Consider the following 26,136-nt stretch of genomic DNA (forward strand, 5'->3'; position numbering starts at 1 on the left):
TATTAAACTGACATTTTTGAGGTGGCTAACCTCCTCCTCTCAGCCTTACAGTCTATTATTCTGCGGGCGCACAGACTGAGGTCAAGAAAACATTAACAGTACTACTATGTACCTTTTTCCTGTTTCGAATATACCAAACAGAAACTAATGAATGAATATGTTGTAGATTGTATTCACACCGGGAAAAGGCAACTGGCGGAGTTTGGGATCCCCACCCACAGCAACATGATTGGTCGGAAAAAAAAGAAAAGCGAAAGTAAAAAACGCTCAGTACACACAGAATTGAGCAGGTCAGCTCAAATAATTCTGATAATTAATCTGATGTCAGATTTTTGAGACGACGCAAAAATAGATCTTGATAAAGGAAATAAAAAATAATATAAATGACCAGAAGCAACCAGACAGCCATCAACAATGTGAAGCTCCGCCATCGATGCTATAAACACATTCTAACCACCACAAGAACCAATTTAGCAGCACCGAAATGAGTAAGACATAGTGCCTCCACGTTTCTCTGGAGTAAGATGAGCAACAAATGATCTGACTGTGCACAGCTGGCCACATGGAGATGGACGTGCAGTGAGAGTCTGTCTTTGATCCCGATCCTTCTCTGTGGTCCCAGTCCAGTTAAGTCCCGACCTGGCTCTCTTGGAAATAGAAGACCCCGTCAGAGGATACACCCCTGATCGGTTGGTACTTGCATCACCTTCTGCACTACTACTTGGATGTTCAACAAATTGCCTTATGATGAGTTACATATGGCATTTGTGTAAATTCACTTTACCTTTCATTCACTTTGTTGCCATGGAAAAGCATTTACTGTAAAGTATGTGAAAGAATTTTTTGTTTTTCCTCAAATGCATGCATCATAAACTCAGACTGAGTCAGATGTAATGCTGATGATGTACCTTTGCCCATAGCTGTTTCCATAGTAACCAAGTCTGTCTTTTAATGAGGCACTAATCCAGCTGGGGACCGACACATAGACAAAATATGGCCATGGGCATTTAAGAATAGATGTGTGTGTGTGTGTGTGTGTGTGTGTGTGTGTGTGTGTGTGTGTGTGTGTGTGTGTGTGTGTGTGTGTGTGGGGGGGGGGGGGGGGGGGGGGTGTATGTGTGTGCGTGGGGACTTACAGTCGCTAAGTGTCGCTGTATGGTTAAGACCCATCAACATTGTATGTGTGAATGTAAGTTATTTTAAAGGCTACCTCTAAATGTGTTTATTTATTATAAAGAAGATAAATAAATGTACAATTAAAATGTTAGTGTACCCAAAGCAACAGAGAATTAAACACATTGACTAGCTGGCAACATGAGTCACCCATTTCAAAGATAAATGCACCGGTTTCTGCAAAGTGAATCAGTGCCGTCTACCGCTTTTCCCAAAATAACTTGTCCCTGCTCAGAAAGCACTCAGAAATCCTTGGAGAGAAAAGTATATCAAGAAGACCAACTTGATTCCCTTCTGAATACTAAGACACAATGCACTTGAATAGTTTTCAATTACATTCTGATATGTAGATAAATAACAAAGAATTTCTCCTATCCCATCAGAAGCATTTCTCCTAAGTTGTATAGATGTGTGGAGCCCTACTTATCAGCCTGTGTATGTGTGCAATTGTTTTATCTATGTCTGTGTGTGTGTGTGTGTGTGTGTGTGCGTGTGTGTGTGTGTGTGTGTGTGTGTGTGTGTGTGTGTGTGTGTGTGTGTGTGTGTGTGTGTGTGTGTGTGTGTGTGTGTGTGCGCAGGACTATTTGGGTTCAGGTCTAATTGTGTGTAGGTCTATTTGTTTGTCTATTCATTTTCTGTATGTGTTTATCTATGTGTGTGTGTGTGTGTGCATGCTTGTGTGTATATGTGTGTTTGGTGTGCGTCTTAATGAACTGTAATGATAGTGATGTGAGTTGACAGAGGAGGGACTCAAGCTTCACACATGCACACACACAAATACCAATACACACACACAGACACACAAACACACACACAAACATGCACACATACTTGTAAATATTAACAGACCTTTTGACCCTGAGATGGGGTTGAGCGCAAGGTCTTACTGACACACACCCACACACACGCACGCACGCACGCACGCACGCACGCACGCACGCACGCACGCACGCACGCACGCACGCACGCACGCACACACACACACACACACACACACACACACACACACACACACACACACACACACACACACACACACACACACACACACACACACACACACACACACACACACACTGGAGGAATCCAAACATGACAGGCTTCAACTTAACTTGCCAAACGAAATTTAGAATAGACTGACATCAACCTCAACATTTCATGCATTTATTATTAGTGTGAGTAAAATTTTATTTCAAATTGCAGAAATAATTGAGGTGGGAGAAAAAATCTAGATATGTTACTATAGGGATTACATCAACGTAATCATCGTGGAAATATATTAATTTTAGCGGGATACAAAGGGAGCTGTGGTATATTTGCCTATAGTTGATTCATGTTATCCCCATAGGTTAATCTACACAAAGTATAGCAATATGAACAGAATCGCAATACATTTCCTATTGGCACTCTTGTAACTACACGAAATGTCACTATATTTAGAGAATCGCAATTCATTTCCTACTGGCACATATCTATCCTGAGGTCCTGCTGTTTCCCGTCCTCACAAAATAGATGCGTCAGAATGGAAAGCAATTTGATGTTTGTACGCCGTCGGCATTTAAACCTAAATCCACCTCTACTAAAACCTCTCTACCTCACTTTCTTGGCAAATCTTAACCCTCATCAGATATTGTGCTATTGGCCCTATAGGGCTATAGGGCTGCCAGCTGATAATGCATTAGCTCAGTGTTTCTCAAACCATGGGTTGGGCCCGTGCTCCATGGCCGGGGCTGCACTCCATAATTAATCACTGAAAAGGTTTGACCCATAAGAACACAGACCAATCACAGTTCACATCGCGCTGAAAACCAGCAACTGATTCAAAACTGACACCAATTGAAAACCCAACCCTAGGAATGTAATAATTCTGGGCCAGTACGTAATTACAGATGCATACTCAGAGGTGAGTAAAAAATGTGTTTAATAAAGTAAACAGCTCCAAAAAAATAGAGAATTAAGATTCATTTGGCGATTAGAGTTCTGCTTATATTTCTCCGTATCATGTAACTCTCGGTGGGCCCCAGAGTCCAAGATTCAAGCTCTTTGGGCCCGGACATTTATTTCAGGTTTAAATTGAGCCATTTATGCTGTCAGCTCTAGTCCTAGGGATCAGGCCACTCAGAGTGGGTACATACTCTGAGAATGAGGTCATTCACTCCTAAAAGCACGTCCCCACTCTACACTTCGATTACTGTAGCAGCTGCGGACATCCAGGTCTGTCTCTGAGCCGGGAGCATCTTTAGTTCACCCAAACAAACTCCTAGAAGTAGATTGGATAAATATGGGCCCAGAACATCTTATATATTTATAAACCAATGCTGTGTTGTCATTGATTATTCTATGACAACGGTTCACTTTTTAAAAACTGTATACCTCTGAGGAAGACGACGTCCATACAATAATCCCATTTTCGACATGGGGATGTTTTGAAGCAAGTGATTGGAGGGTTGAACACAGGGTCACCACCATGGGTCCATCAGAGCGGTGTAATCCCTGGCGCTCCAGGGGCCGTACCATGTCATAGGTGTGAGGCTGTCACTCCTGTCTCTCTGAGTTGCCACCCGATAACAGCAATCCAAGCTGATTCATCCTCTATCTCTCCTGGAGAGAGTCCTGGAAGAACATTCCATAATAACTCTTGACAGAAAGAGGTACACACACACACACACACACACACACACACACACACACACACACACACACACACACACACACACACACACACACACACACACACACACACACACACACACACAAACACACACACACACACACACACACACATACACACAGGCAAAAAACTAAAGTACAGTCATTGAAAACTATAGTCATAGAAGCAATCACACACAGACACAGACACAGACACAGACACACACACACACACACACACACACACACACACACACACACACACACACACACACACACACACACACACACACACACACATGCATGATGACCAATGCTTGTACTCACGCAATTCGAGTAAATGCAAAAATATGTGAGCTCAGTCCATGAATCATCTACCTACTCCCTGTGAGTATGTATGTTTTTCTGTGTGTGGTGGTTTGTGAGTGTGTGTGTGTGTGTGTGTGTGTGTGTGTGTGTGTGTGTGTGTGTGTGTGTGTGTGTGTGTGTGTGTGTGTGTGTGTGTGTGTGTGTGTGTGTGTGTGTGTGTGTGTGTGTGTCTTCCGGTCCCTGTCATCTCTGCTATCTTCTTCATTTCCTCATCTGTTGTTTTCTTTCTCAACCAATCTTTTTCCTGTGCTGGTGTTTTTGTTTAGTGAATGAGACCAAAAAGTGTCAAAAGTGTCTACGATTTTAGCCTAGAGGTTGCATGGTGGTATTTAATACATTCAAAATGCACGTTTTAGATCAAATCCTAAAGGGTCAAAGTGTTGGTCAAATCCTAAGTGACATGAAGAGATTTGTGTCACAGCGCCCCCTTTCCATCACTTTGGGTTATTTCCTTTGAAATGCTTTCACAGGGACAACATACAGGGATATGCTCAAAATGTCATCATTATTTCAAAATAAACTTGCTTAATGACAAACACAATTATTAGCAAAGCAATTTAAATGGAATGGTCAATTACGTTTTATGGAACAATGCTGTCATTGTTTGTGTTTTTACAGACCTGTATTCCATCATTAGTTTTTGATGACCAACCGAACATATATTATATTTATATAATCAATATATTATATATATTTATATATATTTATTCATATAACTATATTATACTATGAATGAATTATAAATTGCAGATAATTCTTTATTTTCTTCATGCAGTAACATTTGTATGCACATTATCTGATTATATAAATCCCTTTGAGGTAAATATCAACAGTAAAAAGGGAAAAATAAATACAATTTGAAGATTAAAAAAGATTACACAACATAATAAATATTTTAAAATACTTTAAAATACAATTTTATCTAAAACTTGAAACTTGAAATAAAAACAATCATGGATATTTGAATAGTATGTAACTTAGCTTTGTAAGGCAATGGGATTTACAGAGGCTGCCTATATTACCCTATACATTTATGTGCACACAGACAAATAAACACACACACACACACACACACACACACACACACACACACACACACACACACACACACACACACACACACACACACACACACACACACACACACACACACACACACACACACAGGGGGAGGGGGGGGGGTTCTCAGAGTCCGGCTCCGCTGTAGCTTCCTGTTGCGGTTCTCCGTCTGGGTGTGAGAGTCATGGCGAGGTAGTGGGGGTTTTGCTCGCTCTCCACGGGCTGCTGGGACAGGTTGTTGGTCTGGGGCATGCTGGCCAGCGTCAGACCCTCGTGGGGGGACAGCGAGTAGCAGGACAGCAGCGTCACCAGGATGGACTTCATCATCACCATGGCGATGTGCTTGCCCACGCAGGAGCGCGGTCCCGAGCCAAACGGCTGGAAGTAGCGGCTTGGGACCTGGACAGGGGGAGGGGACCAAGACGGAGGCGGGGTTAAAGTGAGGGGGCGGAGGGGAGGGACGGAGCTGAAGTCAAGTTTGAGAGGATGGAGAGGAGTCACGGAGCTGAATGAGTTTAAGGATTGAGGAGAGTGACGACGGTGAAGTTCAGTTAGACAGAATGGAGAAGAGAGACAGTGGTTGAAGTTGAGTTAGAGAGAATGGAGAAGAGTGACGAAGGTGGAGTTTAGTTACACAGAATGGAGAAGAGAGACAGAGTGACGGAGGTGAAGTTAAGTTAGACAGAATGGAGAAGAGAGAAAGAGGTTGAAGTTGAGTTAGAGAGAATGGAAAATAGTGACGAAGGTGAAGTTCAGTTAGGGAGTGAAGAAGAATGACTGAGGTCACTGCAGCTTTCTTTGTAACTAAAGTCACAAAGGGTTTTTTAAACAATAAGGCAAGCACATGAAGACTATCTTAAACGTTGCAGAGGATGTCATAGTGTTATGTACGACATACTAATAGCAGCAGGAGTAGCCGTTGAGGCAGTTGTCCAATGAGGTACAGCCATACTGCTGTACAGTGTGCTACTAATATAAATGTCTCCTTACGCTTTTCTCAAAGTTGTCCAGGCTGAATTCGTTGGGTTTGGGGTAGAACTCGGTGCGGTGCATGCGTCCCACGTTCAGGATGACGTTGGTGCCCTTGGGAACCCTGTATCCGTCGATGACATCGTCGGACAAGGCCCTGCGCATGGTGAAGTCCACCACGGGGTGGAAGCGTAAGGATTCGTTGATGAAGTTCTCCATGACACAGAGCTGGGGCAGATCTTCGTTCCGGAGCTTCCCTTCGCCTTTGGAGAGATCAAGAATAACAGGAACCACCGCACGTGTTAACTTATGCTGGTGTGTAATGGTTAGGGTAGACGTGTTGTTGAAAGGTTCTGGCTTCAAATCCCAATGTCCGCAGTCTACCCGTAAGCTTCCTTGATGCTCTGACCTCTACCTGCTCCTTTACAACGTTTTTCTAAATTCACTGTGAAAGTGTTTGCAAAGAAGTTGAACGAAATGCTATAAGTGTTTTTGCGAGTAGCAATCCAATTGACAACTCTTCTTTTAAATGCATACATAGTCACTCCAAAAAAAGTTCTGTGCTTCAGAACATGATCTGCACCTATATCTGTACCCAGTCTGGGACCGCTGACCCGAAGTTCTTTACCTATGACAGAGTCTATCTCTGTGAGGATCCTCAGCTCCACCTCTGGGTGCTGTTTGAGCAGCAGCAGCATGAAGAGCAGACTGACGGACAGGGTGTCTGGGCCGGCGATCACCATCTCCAGCACACACTGCCTGACGTGGTCGGCTGACAACTCCCCATGACCCTGTGGGAAGACACACACACACACAGCCACACAGCCACACACACACACACACACACACACACACACACACACACACACACACACACACACACACACACACACACACACACACACACACACACAAACACACACACACACACACACACACACACACACACACACACACACACACACACACACACACACACACACAGGCACACAGGCACACGGACACACACACACACACACAAACATGTTATTTTAAACAGATTATCTTTGTGGTTGGAGCAGGAAACAACAACATGCATTATGCTGACCATTTGTCAATGGCTGAAGGAGGAGGAAACAAGTTAAGGATTAAATCTAACCTCATGTGGTCCCGGATGGCGACCACTTAAAGAGAGTGTGTGGTTTGAGCGTTCTTGTCGGTTACCTGTGCAAATATGAGGTCCGCCGTGAAGTTGATGCGGTCCAGTTTATCGGCCTCCTGCAGTTCTCTCCTCTTCAGATCGATCAGAACCTCTATGGCGTCCTGCAGCTCCTGACTGCCAAGGCGCACGGCGACGTCCACATGCAAAGACATGAAGCTTCAAATAAACACATAAACCATAACAGTATAGTATATGGAAATAAAGCAAAGTAACATGGGCTGAGACAGAAGGTTGTTTCTGCTTTGATAAAGGAACCCACGCTGCGTCCTTCTGCCTCCGGTGAATCCAGTCCAGCTTGAAGTAAAGGTCTGGTTTAATGAGTACAGTCTGCCATGTGTCAAAGTACTTCAGGATCTTTGCGAGCAGATCTTTCTCTGAGGGGGAACATAGAGAGATTAGATACACGCAAGAAAGCTTCACTTTTTCCACAATGCAAACACTATAGAGCTTTCTTGTTGCGTCTGTCTACGCCACTATCAATTGTTAATAGAAACAAACCCGAAAGCGGCCCAAAACAGTGGGGCAAGAATACAAACAAGGACGAGGTAGAAGCCGCAGACCGTAAACATACCATCGACTGGCACTCCCAGGAAGAGGGTGTTGGAGACGTCCACCACGATGCCGCGCAGCACACTCAGCACGTCCACCTGGCGCAGGTCTTCCCCGGGTCCGCTGCTGGGGTGGTCCGCCCTCAAGCTGTCCAGGTGGGACTGGGTGGAGGCGGTGCACACGTCCACCGTCTGCAGCACCCCCGGACCGGTCAGAGCTATGACACACGCACCGACGTTAGCAGGGCGGGAGTAAGGACGAAGTCGCACGCACGAGAACCGTGAAACCGACCTAGAGTTTGTTTCTTTGTCGTTCGCCGTTATCAGTTAATAAGCCGCTATAGGGCATGCGGTGAAGGAATGTCATGCAAGGAAACAGTGAGCGCACCTCTGGCGAAGTAGCTGCGTGTCTTCTTCCACAGGGCCACGTCGTTGTTGAAGATGATGCCGCGCCCGTCCATCCCCAGGCAGCCCAGGCCCTGCTTGCTCCCGAAGCGCGAGGTGTACTGGGCGCTCCTCAGCACGTGACGCACTGTAGAGGAGCTGAGCGGACAACACCGTCAAACACAAGTCAAGTACACTCATTCTAATTCTGATTCTAACGAATACACTTTCTTTGTCTAATCACTTTTTTTTTTAACAAATATACCAATAAATGCATCTAAGAAGATACATGAAAACAAAATAAATCGATGGTAGAGACCTGCTGAGGATGAGCGTCTCCTCCCCGTTGATCCATACGCGGGCCATGCTGCCGTACTTGTTGTTGTAGTAGTTACTGGCTGTCCCGATGCCCGTCCAGATGAAGCGCAGGTAGCACAGCAGCGGCCCCACGCCCAGACAGTAGTAGGGGCCTGTCAAAAGACCCAACCGCCAAGAATGAAAGATATGCAAAAGACCCAACACAAATAGAATATTAAACAGCTATTATTGCAGAGGGGTTGTTCCCATGCATGAGTATTGAGGGATGCATGAAAAATAACACAAAAAGAGCAAACACTGTCTTCCACACGGATCCCCAGGCGAAAGAGAGTGTAGCCCAGCCGTGAAGGAGCTGCATGGAAGAGACAGATGCCGGGACACTGACCTGGCACGGTGGCCCTCTCTCTGTGGGTCCACGCCACGAGAAGCAGCAGCAGCAGCAGCAGCAGCAGCAGAAGCAGTTCTCTGCTGGCCACGCAGACCACCTCCGCTACTGTGTCCGCCGTGGCGTTCCGCGGCCCGAGGTCCACCATCAGCACGTCGAGACGCACCGGAGCGACAGTCCACTCGCAGACGGAAAATAGATCCATTCCAGCGGATTCAGTTGACGGTTTGCCTACAGTGTGCCCTGTGTCTCTCACCAGGGGCCCTTGGCTCTTTATAGGCGCTGGGGGCCGCCGGCCAGCCAGGTCAGGGTAATGCAAAAGTCATAACAAAGAGGGAACATCTTCAAAACAATTTCCCCACGACCTTGACGGTTGGGATGTTTGCCAGTGGCCCTGAGCAAATAGGAGGCTTTTGCACCGGGCCCGGGTACATGCTGTAACGCAGTCCTCAGACTAACAGCAAGCTCCGTATCAAAGGGGGCCTCTGGGGTCCGCGGTGAAAAGAGACAGCTCTCCCTGTACTCCTTTCAGAGCATCAAAGGGACTGCAGAGGCCGTGTGGACCGTTCTGATCCCCCCCACCCCCCCAGCCCCCCCTCGACCTTGAGGGAGAGAGCACCTGCGCTTGTGTCTCTGGAGGCCCCAGTCGGAGCAGAGAGAGGAGACACGCACCACTATTGTAACACGATTGTCTGCCTCACAGAGGGGTGATTTACATTCTCTACCGAGGGGCCGGCGGAGTGCACCCAGACTGCTGGGTCCTGTGTGTTCCTGGGGCCTTGGAAACATGCGTTCAAAAAATGATATTTCTACATTTACTGAGCTGTTAGTTATAGGAATCAATCAATCAATCAATCAATCAATCAATCAATCAATCAATCAATCAATCAATCAATCAATCAATCAATCAATCAATCAATCAATCAATCAATCAATCAATCAATCAATCAATCAATCAATCAATCAATCGCTCCATCCATCCATCTCCAGGTGTATTTGTCCATGCCATTGGAAGGACACACACATGTTATATGTAGATCATTACATTCAAAATATGTTTTGGATATTCTTTGAAGCTTTCTCTTTTCTCTGAGGTCTAATTAGAATGATCCAGCGTTTTTTTTAAGGTCTTTAGTCAGAGGTGGTCGGTGGTGATGAAGGAGAATGCAGAGCTGCTCGACTTCCCCTGACCAACAGAGGGTGAAGTGGAGCAGGAGCTGGAAGGGCTCGCACGCTGACAGTTATACTGCCTACCAGCTGGGCACTTCATGTCCACTAGGACCCCTTTTAGAAATACAAAAAAGTGAGAATGAGAAATGAGAAAATTCATCAATATGTACAAATCTCAATGATTGCATTCGTACACGCAGAACACCATATTTTATTCTATTCTATTCTATTCTATTTAATTGAATATATGTTAACTACTTGAGCCACATTTTTAAATTGGATACTTTCATTCAAAAGACCCCACAAAGCAGAGAAATCCTTGGTTTTCCAGATATTGAGTTAAAACACCCCTTTATATTTCCAATGTGAGATCTTAGATGGAACACTAGTAAGGGGATCTCGGGGTACAAACACCATGGAGGTATTCATTATGCATGGATAATTCATCCTCCTTGCAAACAGTCACGTCATACATTAATAAATACATGCATAAATAAATCCTGCACCATTAGTCAATACATTCCTCAGTCCCTCACTCCCCTCATCTGACTTGAGAGTCATTCCCAAATCAGCCATTCCATCAACAGTGTCTCCACGTCGGCCACAAAGCCCTTGTTGTGGTGGGACAGGGTTTCCTTTGGACCATTAACGTCTGCATAGAAAGGGGTCTGTGAATTCACTCAGACGCCCACACTCCTGACCGTGGAATGTGCAGCGTTCAAACAGCTGTCTGTGCACTCAAGCCCCCTTTCCCCCCTGATAACACAACGCCCCAATGAGGAGCCGGGACCCGGCCCATCGCTGGATGAATGTATGGACTCAAGGACCACATAATGACTCCAATTGAATGAAGGAGGGGGTGGAAGAGCGGGGACCTTTTCGGGGTCTTGCATTGTTCCGACCAAAACTATCTGAGGTTTCCATGAAAGATAGATGTTAATGTAACCTTGTGTCCCTGGGCCGTCTTGCATGTTGTCAACCCTCTCAGTCTTTTCTTCCTTCCCTATAAAAAAAAGCACGAGGCTTCGTACAGGGCCCCCAAGGGAGAAGACTGATCTCTTGTTCCGCTATCTTATGGATCCTCACACCAGACAGAGGGCCATGGAAATAAGGATCTCCGTAGGGCAGGCAGTAAAGGACATGACATTAGGCAGCAGAAGGGGAGCCTGTAGGATTGTGGGAAGTAAATCCACTGATCCTTCTGCCACCTGAACAACGGTGTGAACTTCCAGCTTGCGTGTCTGACATTTACCACAGAACAGATATATTACTTGTCTATGAAGGATGATGGAAGGGTGCTGACAGCTGTAGAATAAAGAAATGGGGGTAAATTCATGGCTGTGTGAAGTCGAGGACACACACACACACACACACACACACACACACACACACACACACACACACATATATATATATATATATATATATATATATATATATACAGTATATATGTATATATGTATATATATATATATATATATATATATATATATATATATATATATATATATATATATATATATATTCCATCCTTATAAATCCTAACTCTGTTCAACATGGCTCTCTTCACCTAGCATGATTGAAGACCTGTTTCCATGCTGGTTGGCGTGTGTGTGTGTGTGTGTGTGTGTGTGTGTGTGTGTGTGTGTGTGTGTGTGTGTGTGTGTGTGTGTGTGTGTGTGTGTGTGTGTGTGTGTGTGTGTGTGTGGTGGGAGAGGTTAACAGGACATAATGAGCTGTTTGCCAAAGACAGAGATAAGTGTTGAGTTTGAAGATATGGCTTCTCAGCAGACACAGCACACCATCCCTTCAGGTCCCGTATGGCCTAGACCTGCTGCTGGACAGACGGCAGTCCCAGCCCTCTCAAAACACAATCTGGGCTGTTTTGACCTGCATCCGCCTGCTGAGGCTAATAAATGCTCACGAGAAGGAACACAGCAGCTCGGTAGGGATTGAATGTGGAGCCACAGCCACGGTGGTTCAGCACATTGAGTTTTAAAAACTAGAAGGTAGTCGTTAAGAAATCACAAAATGACTAAAACCAACAGAAGCACCTTATAGTGCTATAGTTATAATGACAACAAAAACGATACTAATACTACTACTAATAATAATAACAATAATAACAATACAATATACTAGTGGTAATAATTCATTATCATTCAAAAAAGGATACTAATAATAATAATATTTATGATGTAATTCTAATAAAATAAGAAACCTAAAATACAATAATAGTTATTATAGTAATAATCATATTAACTATAATATTATAACAATTAGAATAATGTAGAATAATTAATAATCTAGAGCACAGACTTTGGTGTGTGACGATTATGTGAACTGTATGATCTTGGTGGGTAGTGATCATGTCTACTGTATGATCGTGGTGGGTAGTGATCATGTCTACTGTATGATCTTGGTGGGTAGTGATCATGTCTACTGTATGATCTTGGTGGGTAGTGATCATGTCTACTGTATGATCTTGGTGGGTAGTGATCATGTCTACTGTATGATCTTGGTGGGTAGTGATCATGCCTACTGTATGATATTGGTATGTAGTGTGTATGTCTTCTGGATGATATTGGTGTGTAGTATGTTTGTCTACTATATGTATACATGTAGTACAGGACTAGCAGATGTCTGGATTTGACCTACAGCCTTGGGGCTGGGACAAGAAAGCTTTCATCCTTCTTGTGTATTTGTTTGTGTGTTTGTGTGTGTGTGTCTGTTTGTGTGTGTCTGTGTGTGTGTATGTGTGTTTGCGTGTGTGTGTGTGTGCGCGTGTGTGTGGACGTGTGTGTGTGTGTGTGTGTGTGTGTGTGTGTGTGTGTGTGTGTGTGTGTGTGTGTGTGTGTGTGTGTGTGTGTGTGTGTGTGTGTGTGTTGTCATATTTGTATAATGTGTGCTAAAAAAATCAATAATCAGAATGGTGGCTGGTTTTGTTTCTGATGTGATGTCTTTGTTATTGGTTAATAAAGTGCTATTCAATTATATCCTACTTAATGTAAACTACATGTAAGCTACAGGAAAGAAGAAAGTAAAGAAAAGAGAGACGTTTTTTGTAATGGTCTGTCATTTTCTAGTTGACTGGGAAACTGTTGGTGTTACTGGCGGCTATGGGATAGGGAGGAAGTGTGTGTGTGTGTGTGTGTGTGTGTGTGTGTGTGTGTGTGTGTGTTGTATGTGTGTGTATGTATATTTGAAGTGTGTGTTAATGTTGTGTCTGTGTGTGTGTGTGAGTATGTGTGTCAAAGTGTGTGTGTGTGTGTGTGTGTGTTTGTTTGTGTGTGTGTGTGTGTGCGTATGCACGTGTATGTGTGTGCCTGTAGTCTATTGCCTGGGGGCTGGTGAGGGCAGGACACAGGGCTTGATGGCGATGGAGGAGAGAGTGGTGCAGACAGGATAAGAGGAACCCTGAAGAAGACACTAACGCGTACTGAGGACGCCCGCTTATGTAATGACTTGACTTTTGTTTGGCAGTTGTGATAAAATTGTTTTCCAATTATAACAAAAAATAGATTCAAAGTATTGTGCATATTCCCATATTCAATAAATATATTATGACTTGCATATTATCGCAATCCAGTGATAATCTTTGTGTTTGGTAAAAATCAAAGTCAAAATTCATCATATAATTCATGACATTAGGAGAGGCTATACTATTGATGATATTAGAATTACATTCATCAACATCATTTATTGAGGATATCTTCTTGCATCTATCAGAAGCAACGTTTCAAAACATTGTAACATGAACAATATACATAAAAACATTTGCGTTCTTATGCGTGAGCGATGTCTGCGTGCGTGTGGGTCTGTTTGTGTGTCCCTGTGTGCGTGTGATGTCAGCTTGCCCACGGCGTGGCACTAAAATGGGCTGTGCTGAATTTAAATCAGGTGACTGAACAGACCGGGGTTTCATTCTGAGACAAGCCCAGAGTATTGTGTAATGCCCACTCCCACAACACTGACCCCCGTGCACACACATACATGATCCCAGATACACACAACCCTCACACAACCCTTCTCCAGCTGCATAACAACATGTACCCGGACCCTCTCCTGCCTCCACAAACGCCACTGCGGTCGCTCCAGTTTGATTCACATCTGAGTTCACATTGGGACTGAGGTGCAGCAACACCTGATTCAAGCTGAATATTTTTTTTCCAACTGTATCAAAATAAGATCAGCTTGAGATTTATTTTATTATCCTGTGAGAGAGTTCTACCAGAAGATTCCGGGCCGGGACTTTGGGCTCGCTGCTCCGTTGGACCGTAAGTTCTGTCTGGGAGCTGAGCACGAGGCTGTCCAGCCACCGGTGGATGCAGAAGACGGACGTCACCATGTGGATCCCCACCCCCAGCATGACCGTCCCGCAGCGCGTGGTGCTGTACGCCGCGGCGGGCCTGGCGCTGGTCAACACCCTGGGCTTCCTGGTGCTGTTGGTGCAGCTGAACCAGCAAGGGGTCCGCCTGGATCGGACGGAGAGCCGGCTGGCGCTGGTGGAGCAGAGCTCCGTGGTGGAGTTCCTCCAGGAGGTGCCCAGGAGAGGTGCGTCGCTGCAGGGGGCACCGACGCGGGGGGAGCAAGCCCAGTACTCCAGGAACAAGAGGAGTCAGGAGGGGGAGAAGGAGGAGATGATGGAGACGACGGAACCCACCCAGGACGACACACTGGACCTGGGCCATCAACAGCACCACCACCACAGTCAGGAGGAGCTGCTGGTCCAGGAAGCAGGGGAGGACTTTGGGAGGAAGGTGATGAGCGAGGGCAAGGGCAAGCACAAGCAGCGTCACCATGGACACCACAAGGTGGAGGTTCAGGACGACATGATGACGATGATGACCTACTCCATGGTCCCGGTGAGAAAGCCCTTTACCCCTCTCTGTGTTCATGAAGTCATGCCACCTTTGAATGTGTCCCTCTGTCCTCTATACGATTACATCATTATACCGGTGTTGGATTCAGCGATCAATAGTAGCGTAAATGCGTGTGCAAAATGACATGGTGGCATTAATTGTATTTTATTTGCCCCCCCATCTAGATCAAACTGCTCATTGATATTTGCAACAGCACTAAGGGAGTATGCATCGCAGGTATGTCTTTAACCTAATAATTATTGCATTAATATTGCTGTATTTCTGTTGTTGTTGTTGCTGTTGTTGTTGTGGTGGTTGTTGTTAATGTTATGATGATCACCATTGTTCATTAAGTTATTAACAGCTGCTGCTTTTTCTTATTCCTTCTTGAATTCTTATCCAATGACGTCACATTTATTTTTCAATTGCAGGACCGCCAGGGCCTCCAGGTACGCAACACACACATTGACCTAAACCCTTCAATTAAAGTGTCTAAATGTACCCAACCCCCTGTGTCCTCGGCGTACTCGATGACCCACATGCCTGGCTCCCTGCCCTGGGTGACGCTCTCTTTGTGTGGGTGTGCAGGGCTGCCCGGTCGGGACGGGCTGCCGGGCCACAATGGGACTGATGGCATCCCAGGCCTGAATGGAGTGCCCGGGGCCGACGGGAAACGTGGCAAAAGAGGTACAGCGGGAGTCGAGGTCTGCGTCTGTTGTTATCAGAGCCTGCAGGCGCCCACAGGATGCCAGAGAGATGGGTTTGGTGTAAAGGAAATGGTCCAGTGGTGGAGTGTAACCTAAGGGGTTAAATATGGCACACCAACACATAGACACATGCACACACGCAGCGCATTGTATGCGCACACGAATGCAGTCACACACGTGAACTTGTAATTACACACACACACACACACACACACACAAACACACACAAAACCATGACCATTTCCTCCAAAAGGTTGTCATTGTTCCAGACACATGAGTCAGAATGATGAGAAGTCTAAGAATCCAAAGGTTTTCCACCGTGGGTGCCTCCCTGCTCATGAAACATGAGTGAGCTGGAAGCTGGGGATTCTAGGCTAATGTTATTCATGGCTGTGGTTTTTGGGCTGTCGCTGAATGGGACCGGAAGAGGCTTTCTCCGCCGCATTCTCCCACTTGACTGCTGCCCAGAATGAACCTGAAAGACGGACAGCATGAATCACCATGCGGGCATTCAATCGGGACATTCACTTAGTGCTCTCAAACGGCCTCAAGTCTATTGCATTTACTGTATTTCACACCGATTCTGTCCTCACACGACAGGTGACCCAGGTGAAGCAGGCCAACCAGGGGATGCAGGCCCGCCAGGTGATGCAGGCCCGCCAGGTGATGCAGGCCTGCCAGGTGAAGCCGGGGCACCGGGTGAAGGAGGAGAGCCGGGACTGCAGGGCTCCCCTGGAGAGAAGGCCGCAGCCTCCAATGAAGTCATGCTCGAAGGCAAGTAGGAAGAAGGAAGATAAGACACTTCTTGGAAACCACGATGGTCTCTGATAATTGAATAGCAATGTTAAAGGTAGTCAAAGTGTAACTGAGAACTAAGTCTGGTCTTCTTTCATCTCCACTAGGTCCCCAAGGGCCCCCCGGTCCTCCGGGGACCCCGGGACCCATGGGGCCCCCAGGTCCTGCCGGCCCCCAGGGGCCCCCCAGAACCAAGAGTCAGCGACCCCATCAGCACGCTTCACAGACCATGGGTGAGAACCCTGTGGTGAACCCTGAGATGTTGTTTTTTGGATTTTTAATGATCCCGGTCACTCACCGGTCACCCGATCACATCCATGTCTGCTTTCAGATCCACTGCATGCCGTGCCCAACGACGAGAACGCGCACAGAAAATTGAGTGAGACGCCAGCTCCAAAGAAGGGTATACCTCCTAGCTGTTGCATGTGAATGTTGGCCATGGGTAGGCGTTGCGAGCCGAAGGGCCCTGACTGATATCAGCGACTGACTGTGTTGGCTTTCTCTCCTCAGAGTGCCTGATCAAATCACTGATCAACCCCAGGAACGTGATCAAGATGACGAAAACGTTCGGCACGTGGATGAAAGACACGGCCCGGCCCAACGACGAGCGCATTTGGGTGGCCGAACACTTCTCAGGTAGGAGGACTTCACCGGACCGATGAGCGAGATGATGTCATAATCATGTCGTGTTTAAGACACTTTATGTGTTGATAACATGACATAAATCGAATTCCTTGTGTGTGGAGAAGGGAAGAATGATGACAGATCCATAGCTTGATCCATAACTTATTTTCATTCAAATGAATTACGACAATTCATTAACGTATATTATGACAATATATTATCCATGAGTTTATTTTATTTCTGTACCTGTGACAAAACCGATCCTTCTGCACTGGAGACTGGATGTTTCCACTGCAATGAATTCCAATCCATGTGTGTTGTCTCACAAGGCCGCGTGGTAATGGAGTATAAAACCGGCGGATCCTTCCAGAACCACAGCAGTGAGGTGATTGATTTGAAGAAGTTCTACCAGGGCTGCGGCCACATGGTCCACAACGGATCCTTGTATTTTCACATCGCCGGGACCTCAAACATCGGCAGGTAAGTCATTCCCTTCATCCGACGATGACGACAATCAAGGATGCTCCACACGCTCATTTCTGCGAGCCTCTGAATAGAGAACCTGCAGAACGTAAACGTTCACATTATCTCCACAGATTCGACCTGTTGACCAAGAAGCCAACAGGTCACCTGTCCATTAACAACGCCATGCACCACAGCCTCTCCTACCTGCTGGCCAACTCCAAGACCTACTTCAAAGTGGCGGTGGACGAGAACGGCATGTGGCTGATCTTCGCGTCGAGCGTGGACGAGAGCATCATGGTGGCTCAGCTGGACCAGAAGACCTTCTCCGTCACGTCCTACATCAACACCACCTACCCGCGCACCAAGGCCGGCAACGCCTTCATCACCTGCGGCGTCCTCTACGTCACCGACACCAAGGACACCAGGGTCAGCTTCGCCTTCGACCTGCTGAAGGGGAAGCCGGTCAACGTGACCTTTGACCTGAGGTCTCCCGGGGGCGTGCTGGCCATGCTCTCCTACAGCCCCAAAGAACGCCTCCTGTACGCGTGGGACCACAGCCACGTGCGGCTCTACGTGGTTCACTTCCTGTCTGACGACTGAGTATGTCTATGTATAATGTATGTATTTATATCGTATATACACCGCGCACAAACAGGTACTCGAACAATCATGATCACGTGTTCTTTCCATGGGACGTAAGCATGTTTTTAAAAGCTTTGGCTGACTGCTGCCATATCTTTTTATTGTTGTCCTATTTTCTAGGCGTCATCCGTAAGACTTAAGTATACGAGAGCTCAAATGTATGTTTTTACTAAGGTTTGCAATACAAATAAGTTGTATAATATGGTTCGATTTTAATATTATTTGATTGGGAATCCAAGCATTCATTCCGTATTTATTTATTGTGGTTCATTGTTAAACTGAACATTTGTGCTGTATTTATTCCCTGCTCTTGCGTTGGATAAGAAACCATGAACCACATAATATTGTGAAAGCGCTTTGTTGTCATTTATGAGAATTTCAACTTACTTCCTGGTTTCAATGTAGTTTCTTGTGCACGATTTTTCCTCATCTATAAATTGCATGTGAATCAAATAGAATAGAACGTAATTCCAGAACCTTCCAATACTTTGGTTCAGACAAAATGTCCCCAGCCTTGCAGTGATGACCACAAGTAGTGACAGCAAACCAAAAGACCAAAGCAGCATAAAAATCAACCCGATGAAATCAAAATAATTTATTAACCTTACAAAGGCAGCAGTCTGACAACGGCGGTTCTCCCACAAGCCTCCAGACTCAAGTGCTCTGGGGTCTCCCTACGTTGTTGGCCTCATACTTGCATTAGGTGTAGCCTACACACATCCACACATACAGACACACACACACACACACATGCATACATCATACAAAACCACACGCAACAGCACACACTATTTGGACCACTATTGAAACACATAGATGCATACAGTACACATGGCGGGCGATGGTGGGAGAGAAACACAAATCCTTTTAATAAATACCACACATACACTTAACAAAAGGTACATCTATTCCAGCTGGTATGTTCAAAATAAAGAAAACATTTTTATGTTTGTACAAGCTGTTGTGGTACTTCATATATATATATTTATTTATATTTATATACTTTATATTAAAACTATTTCAAACTTCTCACTACTCTGCCAAATAAAGCCAGACATTCATTTGTATATAACAGTAGTTTCTTCTTTGTTAGCCTATCCGTTTGAAATAAAGGTTTGTTTTTTATAGTGTCTCAAGAGTTGAGTGCAAATATTTATTTGTGATGAGTGGAAGAGTTTAAAACAACTAGTGAGAAAACACACACTTACGTACAGTATAGCATGTTGCACTATCTCCCTGTTTGATGCAGTAACACTCCTTACATTCCTAACATAAAAGGCAATAAGTTAACATAAATAGTTGTTTTTTTACAAGGGAATCACCAAACAACCAAACAAACAAACAAACAAACACAAACATAAATTACTAAATTAAAAACAAACAAGAAATTATATTTAAAAAACAACAACATCTTGTGCAAAACCAGAAAGTGAACCTTTTGTGTTTCTGCTCACAGGGGGGCAGGACTTTGGGGAAGGGGCGGGACTTAGAGTTGTATTGGGGGGGCTGACCAGACAAATGAGACACTTAAACCACAGTCACAGAAGTTCAAACACGTCGTCACCCTAACAGGGACGAGGGCAGGCAGGCAGGCAGGCTGGGAAAGTGAGGAAGGAGAGGGGGGGGGGCGGGCGTGTACAGATGGCGGACACTGGAACGTGGGGTGAGTGGGTGTGGGTTTGATTGGGGGGTAGGGGGCACACACACACAGAGGAAACAAGAGACCCCCAGAAAAATGCGGCTGGAGCCTTCCAGACCAGGGCAGGTCTGAGACGGTGTGAGCGGGCAGCCAGTGGAAACACACAGGGCACGACCAGAGCAAACACAGAGTCCCCCCCTCCCTTCCACCTGGACATGGAGGAGGGGGGCAGTGAGGTTAAAAAGCATTGAAACTAAACTTTGGGTTCCAACAACTTGATTCACAACTCTAATAAACCACTTGACTTCATCACAAACCACAGTGCTGGGTAAAAGTAGATGCGAAGAGAAATGTCAGCATGTGGGCACAAAATGACGACAGTTAGACACCTTTTTTTGAAAGTTTTTGCTTGAGCACTTTTACAGAGCACTACCAAGAGACCTGTGATTGCACCGCGGAACGACAACAGGACATGCATAGCTTCCCCACGGACGCACTCTACGACTAGAGATTCTGGAATTAAATGACTGTAAATCTAGCGTGTTAAAAAATCAAGTATGGCCGACCGTTTGCGTGTCGCTTCTCTGCGCTCTTGGTTGTTCGGGAGAAAAACAAAGTTGATACACATATTTAAACGCTGAAGCGTTCTTCCCTTTAAGGACGTGACGCCATGATCGTCTTTTTTTTTTTTTTGTCAACAGCAAACCTGCGGAACAGCGCGCGGGAACAACAGAAAAATAATCACCGAAAGCGGAGCCCTCTCTAGAGCTCCTTATTCCTTTCCTGTCCTGACAACACACACACACACACACGCACGCACACACACACACACGCACGCACACGCACCAGTAACATCCATTCGAATCACTGTTACACAAGCCGTCGTGATTACTCCCTCTCTCTCTCTACCACTCTGTCTCTCTCTCTCTCTCTCTCTCTCTCTCTGTGTGCGAGGCCTGCAGCAAGGTGTGTGTGGGGCGGCGGCGGTGTGAGTGGGGAGCAGCTAGTGGGGGGTGGGGGAGGAGGGGGGGGGGGCTGCAGAGCTACAGGCCGTCGTAGATGCTGCCGGGGAGGTTGTAGCGGTCGGGCAGCACGCGCATCTTCAGCGTGCCGTCGGCGCCGCAGGTGAAGATGCGGTTGCTCGGCCGCGTCTCCACCTGCATCACCCCGGCGCCGATGTTGCGGAAGATGGACTGCTTGGCGTGCTCGGTGCTGAAGGAGTGCATGAGCCCGTGGCCCGCCATCTTCCAAACCTGGGGGAGACACATGGGGAGAGAGATGGGGAGGAGGGGGGGAGGGTTAGATCAAGAAGGCCTGGGACGAAGGACTAAGGACTAAGTCTGTAGCTGGCCGACATGCCGCTATGGACCCCCAACCCAAACACACGATACCCATGGAATACATTGAGTTTATTCACCCCCCCCCCCCCTCACCTTCATGTTGCCCTCGGCGGAGCCGGTGACGAAAAAGTCCTCGGAGGCGTCCAGGGCCAGGGCCTTGATGGCCGAGTCGTGCGCCTGGAAGGTGTGCAGCAGCTGCCGCTGGCGGATGTCGAACACGCACACAAAGCCCTTGCGACCGCCCGTGATCAGCAGCTGGTGCTTGGACGCGTACTGCAGCACCGTGGCGCCGTTCTCGTGGCACGGGAAGGCTGGCCGACGGGACGATGGATAAAGAAATGGAATTCAATAAATACGTCTTTATATTGGGATGTGTGTTGATGTTGTATTGATGTGTATTAATTCTACCGATACGTATTCATATTGTGGTATGTAATATAGGATGATATGTTTGCATTGTAATACGCATTCATGTTTTGATCCAAGTTCACATCGTGCTATATATTAAATCAATCAATAAAAATCCCCCCAAAAAAGAGGCATAGGCACACAGGCACACACGTCAGAGCAGGTGGAGTCGCTAGGAAAGTTCTGTCTCCCAGCCCAAAGGGGCTAGGTTCGAGTCCCTCACGCCTTCTCTGCAGCGTACCTGCGGGCACGACACCCTGCCCCTACCTACTGCTCAACAACAGGAGGTGGGACTTGGGTATAAGTGTCGAGGGGCGACGAGGCTTCTCTTACCGTGGACCATGGAGTTGCTGGGAGAAACCAGAGTGTCCCACAGGCACACGTTCCTGTGGGGACCAAGACACGCGTTAAATACATTAGCGTTAATGCCCGGATTTTGGTTTTGGCTACATGCTTCAGGTGTGGAGGGTGGGCGTGGTTGCTGACTTGTTGTCGTTGGACTGGCCGGCCGTGGCGATGAGGCTTGAGGACGTGATGAAGGCAAAGTCACCGCAGGCCTTCGTGTGGCACTGCCAACTCTGGGGTAAGGAGAGGGAAAAACAGAAGGATTCGACGGGAGAACACCTTACACGTGGCTGATCTGTATCACGAGATGTGGGTACTACTCACCAGGTAGGGCTTGGGGTTGGAGGATGTCTGGTTGACTTGCCAGAGACTGAGGTAGCCCTCGCCGTCTGCGACGCCACACTGCGGGAGACACACCGCAAGGATCGCCGTTTACAACTTGGTGGACGAAACACAGGCGGTGGATGTGGCAAGGAGGTCTGTGTGTGTACTCATATTTGTGTGCATGCATGCGTACGTACGTACGCATGCATGCACACAAATATGAGTGCACACAGACGTGGCCACCCAGACATATATAAACTGAACATGCCAAGTGATGATTTCGCATGAGACTAAAATGACGAACAGAATCACCCCAATGTATTGAATCATGTGGATGATATGAACAGTGCAGGGGGTTGGACATCCTTCGATCCTCCACAGTGTAAACTAAACTCAGAGCGTGACATAATGTGTGAAGAGCCCCAGGGGGCCTCACCTTGTTGCCCTGGGAGTTGAAGTAGAGGCGGGTGACCCTGGCGTTGCCCGCCTGCCTGAAGCAAATGAGCTGCTGGGGTCTGTTCCACTCAAACATCCTCACGCTGCCGTCCTGAGCGCCCGTCATGTCTGAGCACGCGCGCACACACACACACACACACACACACACACACACACACACACACACACACACACACACACACACACACACACACACACACACACACACACACACACACACACACACACACACACACACGATAATAGTAGTTGATTTCATTTGCAAAACAAAACTTTGAAACAAAGCTACAAATCAATGAATAAAAGTGAAGACGTAAATAAAATGCATGACAATAACAGTCAATACAGATCATTCTAACATTACTAATGACGTATGAGTCACTTACAATACTGATAAATGGGGTGTGAGGTCATTCGTTTCACGTTGTTCAAGTTCCTCTTCATGATCTGTGAAAGGAAACAGCGGGAACGTTAGGAAGACTGGACAGTCTGGCCTTGATGTTAACCTCCGCAGTACTCAAGCTTGTTCTGCATGCACGTGTAGATCAGAACATTTGACCCTAAATGAGGTGACTGCATTTATTTGATTTGCAGATTTTGTGCCGACTGCTATTCCATTTCTGTGGGTATTGTTCACTCGTTTTAATAATTACACCCATCGAGTGTCAAACATCGACACCCAAAACTATATATATATATATATACATATACACACACACACTGCGTCCCTGGCTGAGCATGACGCAGATCTGTACCTTGGAGGAGTGGGGACACTCTAAACACACCAGCAGGGACGCTATCAGACTCAGCACGCAGGCTGTTTAGTCCCCACAGATCAGTTGGGCCAGACTCACTGATAACCAGTGATACAGACCATAATACAACACACACACACACACACACACACACACACACACACACACACACACACACACACACACACACACACACACACACACACACACACACACACACACACACACACACACACACACAAACACAGAAGAAGAAGAAAGGGAGAGAAAAATGCCTACACCTTAAAAGCTGTGTGTTTTTAGGAATTATAATTCACTCTTAGAGTAGATCAGGAAGGAAGTAGAAGGGATCAAACCATCTAGAATGCGTCACATATCAAACAGTGGACCAACATAACACAGGGGCCAGAAGGGTTAACAAAGAGACGGCCAGTACAGGGAACTCAGAAAGCGTCCCCCTGCTGGCAACTACATGCCACTACGCACACACAACACCGTTGGCGGCTACTCTGTGCCGGACGGTGTATGCGTTTATTCTCTTACCACGCTGGCCCCCATGCTGGTCTGCCCGCTGCCCAGCCAGGGCATGGAGGCGGACACGGCAATCTGTTGGGGGGCAAAGGGGGAGCTGCTGGCCTGGGCGATGTTGGTGTGAGACGAGCGGTAGTCCACATCGTCGGAGCTGTGTTGTAGTGAAACAAACCAGTTCTGTTTACAGTGTAAATGGAGCATGGATGTCATGGATTTCACTTTTTAGCTGCAAAGAATTGCATACATTTATGTAAGGTTATGAGAATAATTGATAGATAGATAAATACTTTAATAATCCCAGAGGGAAATTATTTTTGTCACGAACTCCAGATATACATACACAAATAAATAAATAAATATTAAGAATGCACTTTAGTGTGGTTATTTTTTTAAGCTAAAATGTAAATTTAGGCAGAGTTGTGTTGTCATAGCCGCCAATACCAATATTATTGGCTATTTTTTCTAAGAGAGGCCTTAAAATGACAGCATATCCCAAGCAATGGCCCTTGAGCCCCGTGGGCCTGACCTGCGGGACTCTTTGTCAAAGTCCTCTCCTATCCAGGTGAATGGCTGGGCAGCCACCAGCGTGGACACATCCACCTCCTGGACGTCATGCGTGGACGCCAGCACGATCTCGTTGGAGTTGGCCTGTCAAAGGACAATACCAAGGTATGGTTGATCCAATGTCATCGATCATCACAGCCTTTGATTTAAGCTGCCTGCTTCCGCTAACAAATACAAAACAACGTGAAAATCTGCTAGGACCTTCAGTCTTTGTGGATCTGGAAGTGCCAGGGTACTGAACCCGTACCTTGTTGATGGCAAAGGCCATGATGATATCGGACTCCTTGTGGATGATTTTAGCTTTGCCCCCTGGGTAGCCCAGATCAGCCTCCACCTGGTTACAAAAAAGGTATCAAAACAAAGAGAAACAGGATGGTTACTTTGATGGATTCAATTCAGATGGATGTAGCTGGTCTGCCGCACACAGTGATCATGCAGGTTAGTGGGCTGGTGTGGAACAGCGTGTCCAGGGAGTGTCCTGGCCCGAAGGGGAGACTAAAGTGCTTCCCCCAACAGAATCATCCCCCAAAATGGACAGTGGAGAAAAAGGAGGGATAACGGAGACAGAGGGCCAAATGTGAGTCGGTTAGAACGGAAACACAGAAATCGGGAAGGAGAGGCCATGGCAAGGTCATATTTATACAGGTCAGCTGAGGTTAGGGAGACTTTCCCGGGCAAAAAGTGAAGGCAAAGGAACCCTCAAAGCATCTAGGTAGAGAGTAGACCTCTGCCAGAAAAGACAGAGGGAGGGATGGAGATAGCGCCAACGTTAGGCCATGCTGGAAAGTCATCATCCAATGCTAGGGGTTGGAGGAAAAGCTGAACCTGGATCTGGAACAGAAGAACTTCTTCCATTGCCTTAAATTACCTGGTTTTATTCACGCATGTGACTGTGTGATAGTGATACCCAACCCTTCCACTCACCAAAATAAGACGGACCAGAAGACAAGACGATTGGGTGTATACGACAGACAGATTGATTGGCTGATTGACAAGAGAGAGGCCCAGAGCTTGAGAGGGGAGCGATACTACCTTATGAGGACTGCTAGCTCCTGCAAGGCACTTTTTGCTTAGATGGTCCAAGTGGTTTTCTACACACTGCACAACATAACACACACACACACACCAAAAGCAAAATGGACGCCGCAACATAAAACGCACAAACACACACGCAAAGCACAGCATAGCACAACAAACATGCACAAACACACAGTTACACAAACAAACTGACAAATGAGTATAAAGTATATAGTATCTATACTGTATAGTATTTACACAGTCTTTGAATAAAAAAAATAAAAAAACGCAATGTTTGTGTCAACCAAACAACCAACATGTGTTCACAAGTCATGAGGAAGGAATCAATGCATAGATAACGACATAATAAAAGGTGAGCATTCAGACTGCACCAATGTCTTAGATACATCTAAGACATTGGTGATTGTACACATTTC

At 46.3% G+C, this 26,136-nt stretch overlaps 3 protein-coding genes across 6 annotated transcripts in view; 1 reads left to right on the forward strand and 2 right to left on the reverse strand.

Annotated features, from left to right (window-relative positions):
- Positions 1-5,342: 5,342 nt before the first annotated feature.
- Positions 5,343-9,613, reverse strand: cyp19a1a (cytochrome P450, family 19, subfamily A, polypeptide 1a). Its single transcript, XM_030376092.1, has 9 exons — positions 9,056-9,613; positions 8,672-8,822; positions 8,357-8,511; positions 7,992-8,186; positions 7,680-7,794; positions 7,423-7,534; positions 6,848-7,010; positions 6,241-6,482; positions 5,343-5,649 (listed from the first exon to the last, which is right to left on the reverse strand). Exons 1-9 carry the CDS (start codon positions 9,258-9,260, stop codon positions 5,377-5,379), a joined length of 1,611 nt encoding a protein of 536 aa, XP_030231952.1. The 5' UTR covers positions 9,261-9,613; the 3' UTR covers positions 5,343-5,376.
- A 4,619-nt stretch (positions 9,614-14,232) lies between these two features.
- gldn (gliomedin) lies at positions 14,233-19,387 on the forward strand. Its single transcript, XM_030376099.1, has 10 exons — positions 14,233-15,090; positions 15,273-15,324; positions 15,519-15,536; positions 15,676-15,774; positions 16,395-16,568; positions 16,697-16,822; positions 16,921-16,992; positions 17,100-17,225; positions 17,543-17,693; positions 17,810-19,387. Exons 1-10 carry the CDS (start codon positions 14,551-14,553, stop codon positions 18,276-18,278), a joined length of 1,827 nt encoding a protein of 608 aa, XP_030231959.1. The 5' UTR covers positions 14,233-14,550; the 3' UTR covers positions 18,279-19,387.
- Positions 18,901-26,136, reverse strand: part of dmxl2 (Dmx-like 2) — a 43,698-nt gene continuing 36,462 nt past the window's right edge. For 3 of the 4 annotated variants that reach the window (XM_030376095.1, XM_030376094.1, XM_030376093.1), the window contains exons 44-54: positions 25,715-25,780; positions 24,930-25,016; positions 24,645-24,766; positions 24,131-24,269; positions 23,219-23,279; positions 22,813-22,940; positions 22,377-22,454; positions 22,194-22,285; positions 22,041-22,093; positions 21,393-21,610; positions 18,901-21,212 (exon numbers count right to left, since the gene is read on the reverse strand). In XM_030376095.1, coding sequence (XP_030231955.1) covers positions 21,003-21,212; positions 21,393-21,610; positions 22,041-22,093; positions 22,194-22,285; positions 22,377-22,454; positions 22,813-22,940; positions 23,219-23,279; positions 24,131-24,269; positions 24,645-24,766; positions 24,930-25,016; positions 25,715-25,780 — 1,254 coding nt within the window. In that variant the 3' untranslated portion in view covers positions 18,901-21,002. The remainder of the gene's footprint in view (positions 21,213-21,392; positions 21,611-22,040; positions 22,094-22,193; positions 22,286-22,376; positions 22,455-22,812; positions 22,941-23,218; positions 23,280-24,130; positions 24,270-24,644; positions 24,767-24,929; positions 25,017-25,714; positions 25,781-26,136) is intronic. The other variant, XM_030376097.1, reaches the window with a different exon arrangement.

This window comes from Gadus morhua, chromosome 14 (assembly GCF_902167405.1).
Source record: "Gadus morhua chromosome 14, gadMor3.0, whole genome shotgun sequence".
Classification (NCBI taxonomy): domain Eukaryota; kingdom Metazoa; phylum Chordata; class Actinopteri; order Gadiformes; family Gadidae; genus Gadus; species Gadus morhua.